The 13,234-nt window shown below is 34.8% G+C and overlaps 1 protein-coding gene across 3 annotated transcripts in view; it reads right to left on the bottom strand.

Moving 5' to 3' along the window:
- Positions 1-9,611: 9,611 nt before the first annotated feature.
- Positions 9,612-13,234, bottom strand: part of HNF4G (hepatocyte nuclear factor 4 gamma) — a 164,384-nt gene continuing 160,761 nt past the window's right edge. For 2 of the 3 annotated variants that reach the window (XM_043979625.1, XM_043979627.1), the window contains one exon: positions 9,612-11,531. In XM_043979625.1, the coding sequence (XP_043835560.1) occupies positions 11,410-11,531 (122 nt within the window). In that variant the 3' untranslated portion in view covers positions 9,612-11,409. The remainder of the gene's footprint in view (positions 11,532-13,234) is intronic. The other variant, XM_043979626.1, reaches the window with a different exon arrangement.

Here is a 13,234-nt window from a genome sequence, read left to right as displayed (position 1 = left end):
TCTTTACTCAGAATTCTCTTTCTATTCCCCCCTTCCCTCACTCTCTCTGTATCTAGTTGTTTGTTGAATCTTGTTATTTCAACTTCCACATTTCACTTATGCAACCCTTTCCCTCTATTCACAGAGTTGTCACTTAGGCCCTTTCACTTCTTACCTAGATGATTGTAATGAATGACTCCCAAATTAGACTCCCTACTTCAAGTTCTCCACTCATTCCATTTTATCCTATACTTATCTCTCAAAGTGATTTATCTTAAGCTCAGTTCTAACCATGTGACTCCCTTAATCAACTCTAGTGGCTACTTATTGCACCTCAAATAAAGAAACCCTTCATAACCTTACCCCACCCAATATTTATAATCTCATTATACAATCCTCTCCTTCTAGAACTTTAAACCAGTCAAAATGGCTTAACATCCCTCTCAATGTACTCTTGTTATCATGCCTTTGCCCTGGTCTCCATGACTAGAGTGCAATCCTTCTTCACATCTACCTCATAGAATCTACCCTCTTTTCTAAAGATTCAGTATAAGTCCTACATTCTATATGAGACCTTGCCTAAATCATCTACCTACCAGTTTCCCTCCTTCCCTCATTACCTTATACTTGATTATTTTATAGGAATTATATGTGGAGTAGGGCATCTATAAATGCTTATTTTCTTCATTTATATTAGTTCCTTTTTCTCTCCTGGTTTCATCTGGTTTATTATTCTCATTCTTATTCTTTTTCTTATTAATCTCTTTATGATTATTCTCTTCTCCCCCCTCTCCTTTAAACAAGCAGAATCTCCCCTCCTCTCATCCCCTTTAACTTGTCCTCTTCATAAGTTTTTAAAATTAAATTTTCTGTGCTTTTTGCCAGAAAGGATTTTTCTCCCTCACTCATTTTCTTTATCTACCATGCTCCCTTTTATCTACTGTAGACCTTCATTCTTTGGTTCATGGCCCCTATACTAGTCCCTCTTACTCTCTGCAATGATCAATAAATCACAACTTTCAATGTACCCATTCTGGGGGATATGCTCTCTAATCAGTTTCTGCCACTGGCTTTGTACAGCTTGCTCCTCACATCACCACCATCTCTTTTCCTTTGTTTTATTCACAGAAAAATACAAAATCTCTGAAGCTGACAGAGAAGAAATTGACCCATGACAAAATCACTTGCATCCCTGATTATGCAGCTTACTAATGGTATTTACCACCTCCATGGTCACCTATCTTTCCCCTTTTACCTTAAAATCTGTTCCCTGGGTTTATGTCCTCCCACTCCCCTAGGTCCCAGGTACCCTCAGGTGCTCTTATCCCCTCAAGTCAGGATGAGGGATCTCTCCAAGAACTAAATCCCCTCGAAAAAAATCAGTGAAAGATTTCCATCTCTTTCATAGAAGGGATCTTTTCCTATAGGACCCTTCATCAGTGGCACCCATTCCCACCACCAAAACAAGGTCTCCATTCCCATTTCCCCCCTATCCCTGACCCAATTACTGACTCGTCATTGATTTTCCTGCAGGCTCTCCTGTTCCTGAAAGATCACAGGAGTCACCTCCCCTCATTAGTAGCTTGGTTTGAAGAGGACACATAAAAATTGTCCTCTAGCTTCTTCCCCTTACCCCTTCCATGCATGCCTCACAGTTTGTAATTTGGTTCCCCAACAACAACAAATAACATGATTCACCTGTAGGGACAGGTGTCCTAAGGTTCTGGTCTTACTATGCCCTAGTCCTGCCTCTCCACTATCACCTTCATCTGCCTTCACACTGTTTCTATATAGCTAGAATTACTTTCTTAATAGTCTTTCCACTGTCACTTTGTTGCTGTTGCTGTTCACAGCTGCTGCATTCATTGACACTTCTTACATTTCTGTTGACTGGGATGCTTGAGAATATATTACCTCTTCAGATCTGGTTTTCTTTGTAAGAATATTTTACCTTCATTGTCTCTTGGTGTTTTAGACTATGAAGACAGTTTATATTTTCCCTCTGTTGCTTAATATCTGTTTTGGAGAAGTATTATAGGTCATAAGGATTTCTATTTTGTTGGTCACATGACCTAAATGACCTTATTCACTGTAATACTTATATACATACATGCTATCTCCTAAAATAGATTAGTTCTTTCAACTTGTCTTCTAAATTCTGTTTTGCAATTTGTATTAACACAATTTTTAATTTTCTTTGTTGTGTTCTCCTGGGGAATTTAATTTCCTTAAGAGTAGGACTTGTTTCAGTCTTTGTAGTTATATCCTTATTGCTTAGCACTGTGCCTGGCATGTAGTAAGCACTTAATAAATGCTTGATAATTAATTGATTAGAAAGCCCCATAGGAGATAGAATACACAATTTTCAGGGTAGCTAGATGGAGCAATGGATAAAGCACTGGCCATGGATTCAGGAGGATCTAAATTCAAATCCAGCTTCAGATACTTGACACTGTGGGGACCAATTTTTAAATGGAGAGTGCTAGCTAAGTGGCTTGCCGCAATATTGGGGCAAGGAAGGAGACGGGCAGCCTCCCTCAAAACAGAACAAGATTTACTTTAACAAGAACGAACTTAAAAAAAAAACCACAAACAGGATCAGTAGGATCAAGGGAAAGGAAATAAAATGGGGAAAGGGAAATTATAATACCTGAAAATATGCCACCGCCCAGGAATCAGCTGAAAACATGCAACAGAATGCCTGTCGCTTTCCAGCTTCCCCCTAGAATGCCCAATTCTCCTCCCCCAACCTAGGAACACCCCACACAGCCCCAGCCAATGGGATGGCTGCTCTGACAGTCACATGACAGCCCTCACTAGGCTCCCCAATCATTATAATTTTGCCAGGCCCATATAGGCATTGGCGAGTGGTGATGACGTGAGGTGCCAAAGCCCTGGCAACAGCTACAACCAGTGGGTGGAGCACCATGAAGTTTGCGGAGCCCCAGGCCAATGTGCTATGAGAGGAGGCATAAAAACCTCAAATAACAATTAATTCTTTACAACACTTAGTAGCTATGTGACCTTGGGCAAGTCACTTAACCCTCATTGCCCAGTAAAAAAAGAAAACAAAAAAAGAAAGAATCCACAATTTTCCTCTCCACATTATGTCATCTTGGGACTTTACCAAAGAAACATCTAAATACATAGAAAAGTTTACAGTATTCACTATTCTGAGTGACATGTCAGAAACTCCCAAAAGGGAAAAAAAAAAGTCTGACTATGACTTTAACCATGTGAAAAAAGAAATGGTACAGAATAATGTTGATATATGTTCTATTTAGCCAAGAAAGGTAGAAAGAGGATCAATGCATGAATTTAAAGGAAGATTATGTTGGTCCAATATGAGGAAAACAAACAACTTTCTAACAAATAGGGATACTCCCAAAGCACTAACTACTCAGAAATATCGTGAGTTACACATCATTAGAGATCTTCAAGCAAATGCTGGATGCTCATTAATCAGGAATTTTATATAGAGTTAATGCTATGACTAGAATTTCCCAACTCCTTTTGATTCTATTTCCTTTCCTCTTTTAATTATTTGCTATTCTTCCTGTATGTAGCTTGTTTTACAAATTTGTTTTTGTCTCCTCCATTAGATTGTTTGCTCCTGGAGGGCAAAGGACCATATTTTGCCTTTTTTTATATACCCCAAATTTAGCATAGTGCTGAGACAATGTAGACATTTAAGAAATATTGATTGATTGATTAATTGATCAGTGGCAATTGGACAAGAATTACTGACTTTGGAATAATCAGACTTGGATTCGCATATTGCCTTTGATCCTTATTATTTGTGTGCCCTTGGGCAATTCATTTAATTTCTGTCATTCTGAGTCTCCCCCTATGTAAAATAAACAGGGATGGGGTTTAGACTAGATGACCTTGGTGTTCGCTTTCAGATCAATAAATGATACCAAGATTTATGATATACTATAATTCTGATTAATGGACCTAAATTCTTCTAAATTCAGTCTAACACAGTGGAACCTATTTACTTTCATAATTCCCCCTCCTGACCTCTTTAAAGGTCTCATTTTAAAAGATCTAAGTTAAATAAGTTAAGATAATTTTCACTAAAATGGACTCATGTATGAGCCAAAGTCCTCTTTTGACATTTCCTTATGGCATAGAAATAATTATAACTTCTCAAAGGCTCTGACAGCAGAATATAAGCTCTGAAACCTTCTACTAATCAATCAGTCCAGATTGTTTCATAACTTACTGTATTTTCTAGAAAGGATTTGAGGATGATCTCAGTGATGAGCTATATAGATGTCTCCTGAATAATTACAAAGGGAAAGTTCATCACTGGGATAATTTATACCAGAAAGGAGGAATAGATAAGGCAAGACTATAAAATATGGGAGATATAACTTATCAATATCTATGTTAATGATTTTGATAACTATACCTCTGGAAAGTTATATAGGGATTGCAGTTCACAAAAGGAATATTCAAGCAAATGAAAATTTTAGATGATAGAAATATCTAAGTTTTTAAGCAACGTATGCTAATGGTACTACTATTCAAGAATTGGTGTTCTTATTTCTTTTGATTTCTTTATAATTTTTTTTGTTATTATTGCTGTTTTAGTTGCTTTCACCATTCCAACCCTTAGAAACAGGGACTGACACAATGAAGGTACTTAATAAATTACTGATTGATGATTATATGTGGTAGCATGGCATAGGAGAGTGTGATCTTGACAGTACCATTTCTGCTATTATGAATTATTCAAATAGTAAATGTCTGAAGGGAAGGAAACTCTTTTTTGGAGAAGTATTTAAATTACATGTATCTCCTGGGCAATAGTCTAAAGAAAGGTAATATAGATATTCTGGGGTATAAGATAATGTTGGAAAGTCTTGGAGGAATATCAAAACATTGTTCTAAAACCTGTGGTTTAGTTCTTTTCTGAGGGGAGCTAATGGAATAAGTGAAAGTCTCATTTGTCTCTGCATCCCCTTTGAGCTTCTATAAGTTCTTTGAACCTTCTGTATTTTTGGTGTAATGAAATAAAGGCTCTTTTCTACCCTTACATATTGGTGCCCTTGAGTGCTTGACTGGGGACTTGGGACCACGTAACCCACATTTGGGTCAGCGTATCACATTCCATACCTAAACTCTATTTGGAAGATTTTACTGGATTATCTCCTAGTAGTAGCAGTTAGCTAACAAAACATTACCCATCTGGAGCCATCCCTGACTTGACCGGTCCATGTGGGTGCAGTGATTTACATCTAAATAGTTTTTAAAGAACTATTAAAGATTTTAATGTAAGTGAACGTTTTTCTTGGGAATCAAATACTTAGGACCTGTCCCTCTGTCTTGAAAAATAGATGACTCTAAAAAGAAAGCTGAAGATAAAGCAGGCTTTTTTCCTCCTGACAGAAAGATGTTAGATTGGAGTTTTTTCTTTGAATTTAACATGTCTGTTTGTTGATATTTTTATGTTCAAAGCAACAAAAACACATTTTAATAAGTGAATTAATCAAACCAGGCATTTCTGCACCATTTAGAAATGGTACATTAACCTCTCCCATAGCTCAATAACCTTATCCATCATAGTCACTTTGAGAATACCTGATTGATTATTGAGTTTGATGAAGACCCCTGGTCAAATGCCAGCTCCATCCTTTGCTAGCACAGACTGTCAAAATATAATTTCATTTCTTTGGTACTGATTTTTGATGTAAATTGAGCTAATTGAAATGAAGCCCATACAAGATGAGGGATCCTGATTCACCCATCTGGCCAAATGCCTCCAGGTGAGGAACCTTTTTTTTAACTTTTGCTGTTTCTGTGGACTTTAATCTATCTAACCCATGACATAGATATGGATATAGAATCAGAGAAGCTTAGTTTGATTGTTATCTCTACCACTGATACTTTGAATAGGCTAACTTACCCAGTCAATGTCACAGAGATTTATGTGAGCATGAAGAAAACTGCCAGAAAGGAATCACTAAAATATTTCTAACTGCTACAAAGTTTAGACAAGAAGCTAGACACAAAATGTCAGAGTTGTGTTTCTAACTGTTTTCTTTGGTTGCATTCCTGAAAGAAAGAGATGCTGAAGAGAGTAAACATGGGTGCAGGGGGTGGTTAATAAAGGAAACAGTTGGCTAAAGAGGTAGTATCTGAGGTAGTATGAGCCAGATCTAACAGACCACTCTATCATCCCCATAAACTTCTTTTGGCCATATCCTATCTGAATACAGTGATCAAGTTCTTGGTACCACAGTCTACAAAGGATACTGATTAAGATTGAGGATATTCAGAAAAAGACAAACATGCTAAAGGGCCTCTGTTATATAAGGTCAGTTGAATGTACCAGGAACATATAAAAATTACCCCTTACTGAAGCGTCACTAGCTAGTGGCTAGATGACCACCTGCTGTATATATCATGGTAGGTATATTTTCAGGTATAGTGGTAATAGATGTCACTGTGATTTCTTCCAATGTTAAAATTTTGTGGGTAGTGTGTTTTGTTCTAATTTCACAAAATCACAATGCAAAAGACTCACGGTCATGTAGTGAACTTGTAAACTAGACAAGAATGAACTTTATTATGGTACCTAAAAGATGATCATCCAGCCTGTTTGAAGCCCTATAATAAGGATAAAATCCTCTTTCCTCCCAAGGTAATACATTTGTTTCACATAGCTCTGTTATAATTCTTATTAAGTTATGGAATTAACAAAGGATGAATTCATGATACTAAAATCTGGAAGGCCCTAAAATTATTTTGCTAAACCTGAGAATTTGAAGTGAAAAAAGCAACAGAACATCTAGTTTCATTGTTTTATATCAAACAATTTGTGCCACCCCAAATCGGTCATCCATGATGTGCTTATTAGAACAAAACAAGAGCTTCCAGCCTTTCTACTGTGTTCCATTTCTTTCATTCCTTTTTTTCTTCCTCAAAGCCTAAGCTGAGTCACTTAATTACTCAGAGGAAAGGCCATTTGGTAGAGTTGGAATGCTAACAAAGGAAGGTTTTCTGGTAGGTCAAGTAGTTGAATTGAAAAATTTGAATAATGGACTAAATGACATCATTCATTGTGTTTACACGATGATACAAAAATACTTCCTAGGGGCTGTGATCTTGAGGAAGTCAACTTTATGTCCCTGGATTCCAGTTTCGTCTTATTTCAAATGATAGGTATTGATAACAGCTCTACGATATCTTACAATCACAAGCATTCTGTAATTCTGATTGTAGATCATGCCAGAATCCTTGAAGAGGCACTTGCTTTTCTATGTAATATGTATTTCAGAAATCTCAACAACAGAGATAAATGGTAAACCATCAATATGATAATGCTACTGAATGAATCCCACATAGGTGAAATTATATTCCAGTGGGACATAGAGAGTAAGACAAGGAGTGGGAGCAGAGCTAAGTTCTTCTGACTCATCCAGATATTGCTTCTTTTTGTAATGATGTCCAGTGACAAAGAAGTCATAATTTTTTAAGAATCCATAGTGATATTGTAGGACTGTTCTAAAAGAAACTTATTTTCAGTACACTACTTAACAGAATATTACAAGTGTTAACACAATCCCTAATGCAATCTTGTTATAGTAATCAGAATGTTGGTACCAGCTATTGCCACATACAGTTTAATATTTATTTGTACATGTGTGCATATGTGCATATATATGTATCTCTATACCACCATGTTCTATGCACTGTGTTAATATACAGTGTATATATATGTATACTGCATGTGTGTGCATATATGTGCTAATGCAATATGTATATCATCAATCTATATATATATATCAATTTGGATGCAATAGTGCTTAAGCTATGTAACACACTATATGCATTGTGTGTATATACACGTGCACATTATGTGCATATATTCATGCTATACTGTGATTATACACATGTATAGAAAGATGTATTTGGCCAGCAATGTAAATGAACTTATAAATTATAGAAATAATGAGAGCAGAATGTATTGACCTTGAGAAACTGAAAAGTTATTTTGCTGTTGACTCCCAGCTTCTTCCCTAGACAAAGGTCTATCTTTTTAATTATCCACATTCTTCCAACATTGTTGTATGTCTCTGAATGACAGAATACTGTAGTCACCAAAGAAATGAAATTAAGTGTCATCAAAAGGGTATATTGAGCAGGCTTATAGTTACATTACAAACAACGAATTATGAAGGATTAGTATAAAGGATGCCATCAAGGGAATCTATAAGTAGAAAATATGGCTGATCCCCACCAAATGTGGGTGATGACAGTGGACACATGACTATTCCACTGGTATCCTTTCTTATTTCTAGAAAAAAGAAGTGAGATCACCACCCTATTGGGTAGAAAACCTATAATGAATTTATTAGAAGACATGGATGAGTATTAGAAAATGTGGCTGAGCTATATGGTTTGTGCTTTGTATCATCAAAGGGAATATCACCCTTTCAAGGTCAAAGAGCATTTGGAGTACTACTTTTGTACAACATGTCTGGTACCTGTTTCTGTTGAGTTGTTTTCAGATGAAGAAAACTGAGATTCAGGAGGTTAACAGATTGGTTGAATAGTTTGCATAGCTGTATAGCTAGAAAATGGAAAAGTCAGGCCCTATGCCCCAATCCCATTCTATTTCTACAATATTTCATGTCTCCATAAGGGCTTTCATATCATCCCAACTACTTGCAAATGTCTTTCTGAGGTGTTAATAAAGTATATATGTTTCTTGAGATTGCAGGTGCTATTTCATTTTGGCTTTGGCTTTTCATTTCTAGGACCTAGTATCTTTGCCTTTGGTTGAAATGCTAGAAATTAATGGTCATAACTGATTTTTAGACAGACATTTTGAACAATGAGATTTTCCAAGTCAAACACAATTTTAAAGGTATATTATTTTTAGCTTCTTCCCATTATCTTTCAGCCAAGGAATACATAAGGAGGCACATGTCATCATTCTCATCACTTTCTAGATTAGTTTCTGTGGACTAAAGAAGAATCTTGCACCAGATAAATAACTAAAGGAATAAGTCCTTTCATCTTACCAAGAGATAAAGCCTAAATGCATGCTGAGATTTTTCTTTTTTATATATATAGTACAAGGAATTGTTAGAATGGAGTCAGGCAGGATACTGATAGAGGGAAGAAGACATAAAAAATAACCAATTAAATACACAATGCTACCAACCATATAGAAGCAAAGTATTACTAGGTAATAATTTAAAATGCTGAAGTCCTTATAAAATATAAGCCAAGTTATAGGCTTTGTAGTATGAAATTGAAAAGGACTATTGTAATACACATAGATGTACATGTGATTTCCATAGATTTTCAATGTTGTGATTTAGAATTTGCTAATTCATTTTTCTTCATATATGACAAAATTAATATCAGAGATCACAATATATATTTCTATATGTGAAATTATAACAAAGTGTTTAGAATTTGCAATAGTTATAACAGCATTTTATGCTAGATGAAAATGAATCGATTTGAGATTTCTTTTTTCTGTTTTTTTTTTATTCTGAAAGCTTAATGAAACAACATGATATCACAGTTTGGAAAAAAGTTTTCATTTCACTATATTTCAACATTTAACAAATCTAGTAGTTTTGATTTTGACAAGGTAATTTATAAAAAAAAATTTTACATTTATAAAATAAATCAACATTTCACAATAAATTATCATTTTTTATTATATGAAAATGGTTGTACTATAAAATAGATAACAATGTTTTTTATACATTGAAAATATCCTGAAACCTTTAGTGTGCCTGTGCCTAGACTTTTTATTTTGGCAGTTCAATGTATATAAATATAATATTGTTTTATTCCCTGATGATATTGAGTTGTGAAAACCCATCTTATAAGCTCAATAGTGTGGCTGCTTGGTAAATTTATCTGGATATGTTTATATAACATGCTAAAATTATTTTCATATTATATATTTTAGTCACATTCCAATGTGTCTTAAAAAGAGAACAGTATAAAAAAGAATCAAAAAGTTAACAAAAAGACCTTAGCCACCTAATAAATCAAAGAATCCTTATACATATAAAAAGGAAACATTCTAAAACAAACATCCAAAAGCTTACAGGCTCAGATAGGTTTTCTTCCTCTCACCCTTACCGGTATAATTAGTAATCCACAAATCATTCTGAGCTTTTAAGGTATCTGCTTTCTAAAACTTAATTCCCACTTGAAGAGCGAGTGAGTTAGCTGATATATTTATGAAGCCATTAAGTGAACCATAGCATTGAAATGGCCAGAGTACCTTTCTATAACTTTCAGGACACATACTAACCCAGACTGAGCCTGAAAATTGACATGTAGAAAACTGCTTCTGGGGGCAACCCCAATAATGTCTTCCTGACCCTTTGCTGGGGCCATGATGACTAAATACTAATAATTACTAAATGCATAATGTAAACATTTATGTCTATTAAAAGGCAAGGACATTTTTTTACTTAAGACAAAAAACACAGTTGCTTACCTCTGGAAACTATACTATGGCTTGGTTGATAGGTACAGAGTTCACTTAGTCTCCTTGCCTTGTGCTCCTTGAAAATTTACTGAACTGAATGGGTTTTCTCAATTAAAATTTCTCCAAATCACTGCAGATATTTTCCTTCTTTTGCTGTTTTTTTTTTCCTACAGAGTAGAGAAGTGCTATTTAAAAAAAAAAGTGATTTAAAATGTACAAATAATGCTATGGCTTATTCATTTATCAGTAAACACGTACAAATGTGCACATGTACAAAAACATAACAGTGTAGCTAAAGTATTTCATGTTCCTGTGCTTCTTTGAACTTTTTTAGGTCAATGAATTAGGCTTCTTGAATTCTCCAAACAAGTTAAACCTAGTAGATGATGTTTCTGGATCAAATACATGGAACTATTGAGTCAAAAGATATGTTTCAAGGTCTAACAATGTCTACAAGTTATGTTTTTTTAATTGAAATTGGTTCCATTATACAATAACTGCTTTATTTACTAATCTACAAGTTTATTAATTTATCAAGTCTTGGTTCATGTTTTAACTGAGGCTCTCTATTCACAGCAAAAAAGTACACTTAGTTCTGCATCTTGTCTCTATGTAGAAATTATTTACAGATTTAAAAGAATATTAAGAAGGTACCTGCAAGTGGTATATCAGATTTAACTGGTCCCAAAACTGTGCAAGAGCAGTGAGAAAATATATACAACTAAGAAAAAGTTAAAACATTATATCCAAACTCAGAGTTGTATTATTCCTTTGTGTCTTAAAGCTTTCAAAGATTTTAAAAAATAGATAATAGGAAGAAACCCTTTTAAAACAGCACCATAATCCCTTGGTCAAGGGTTAGCCTTAATCACTATTCTGAGATATTTCTACTATCACCTATTATTCACATTTAAGCAGTGCATGTTAAAAAAATTAAAATGCAACAAGTGTTATCACAATTGCTTTTGTTTGGGGATAGATTGATGTGAAATAACTGAAGCTTGGTTTGTAGGCATTTTGTACTGTTCTTGTCCAGAGCCTTGTGGTGGGGAAGGTAGTGGTGTTTCAGGAGTTGCTGTAAAAGAAATAGAAATTTGTTCAAGAAAACTAAATAGAAATATTAATAACATTTTGAGCCCATATCCTAATATTATACATTGTTCACAACTGTTGCTTTATGTTATAATGCATCTGGAAAGATTTAGCATAATGTAAAAATTTGAAAAAATGAAAGTTATTTGTTCTCTTTCTTCCATTAAACTTTTTTTTCTTCTTTTGGTGAGCGCAAATGGGGTTAAGTGACTTGCCCAGGTCACACGCCTAGTAATTGTTAAGTGTCTGAGGTCGAATTTGAACTCAGGTCCTCCCGAATCCAGGCGCCAGTGCTCTAAACCACTGCGCCACCTAGCTGCCCCCGCCCATTAACTGTTTAGGGACAAAAAGCTACAAAACAAGTTGTCAAATCAAAATAAAAGTGATATATTGAATCTTAACATTCACATTCTTTATTGCTATAAATGTGCATTAAATTCTCTGAATACCTCTTGTAGAAAAGCTTGCCATATGAACTATCATGAACTCATCATTTATAATCTTAAACAACTATGTTCCATCTTTTCATTAATTAAAATTCACATAATGAAACATTATTAATTTAGATTATACTTATTCAGAATTTTTAAACAGTTCAGCCATGAAGTGTGTTTGCTTAGTATAAGTTTTATTACCTTCTTTTCATATGAGGAAACTGAGCCCCTGAAAGTTTAAGTGACTTACCTAGTTCCACAATTGTGGAATGTCTGAGACAGAATTTAAATCCATTTCTCCAACTGAAAGCCCCTTTCTCATTCTACTAGTTATTCAGTAGCTTTAGTTGTGTCTGACTTTTTGCCACCCCATTTGGAGTTTTCTTGCCAAAGACACTGAAGTGGTTTGCAATTTCCTTCTCCAGCTTATTTTACAGATGAGGAAACTGAAGCAAAGAGAGTTAAGTGACTTGCACAGGGTCACCCAATGTAGTAAGTGCCTGAGGCCTTATTTTAACTCAGATTTGCATCACCCTACTAAAACACACAGCTTTTCAGGTTTCAGGTAGCATTTTATATGAAAAAGTTCAACTAAAGCACAAATGATTCATATCACTTTATTAAAGCATTTAAAAAGAATGATATTATACCCCTTAATGCTTCTTTCCAGAATAAAAGTATCAGTGTTTCTTTTTAAATGTTCCATAACTGATTTTTCCATTGCATGGCATTCTCTCTTGTTAAGGATTAAGCAACACTTTACTATAAAACTATATCATTATAACTTACAATGAATTCCTCCTATTCATTTGTTGTTACTGATGATAGGAGATATAAAGTATAGACTCTATCACGTTGACTAAGCCACTCCTTAATAGAGAATAGATCTTTGCACAGGGTAGACAACATGGGCTCTAAAATATGAAGACCTGCCTCTGCTCCCTTAACTCCTAATTGGGTGTGACTGTGGTCAAGTCCTTTCAGCTTTCCTGCCCTCATCTGTAAAATGAGTAGGTTATGCTAGAAGATCTAGAAAGTCCCTTCCAACTCAGGACGCTAAGAAATTAATTTAGAATCTGGAAAAACCATAGCTTGAAGCTTTGTTGTGAAACACAGATTTAGTAAAATCAGTTAATAATTTGCTATTATGTGGTACTAAAAATAGAAGGTACTCATTCTTTAACAAAGTCTGACTTCTTTGTTAACCTTAGTAAATGAATTCCCCATTATTTTTAAGTGCACCATCATTGGC

This window comes from Dromiciops gliroides, chromosome 1, assembly GCF_019393635.1.
Source record: "Dromiciops gliroides isolate mDroGli1 chromosome 1, mDroGli1.pri, whole genome shotgun sequence".
NCBI classification, from domain to species: Eukaryota; Metazoa; Chordata; class Mammalia; order Microbiotheria; family Microbiotheriidae; genus Dromiciops; species Dromiciops gliroides.
The sequence above is the reverse complement of the archived record's forward strand: the minus strand, read 5'-3'. Positions and strand labels throughout refer to the sequence as shown.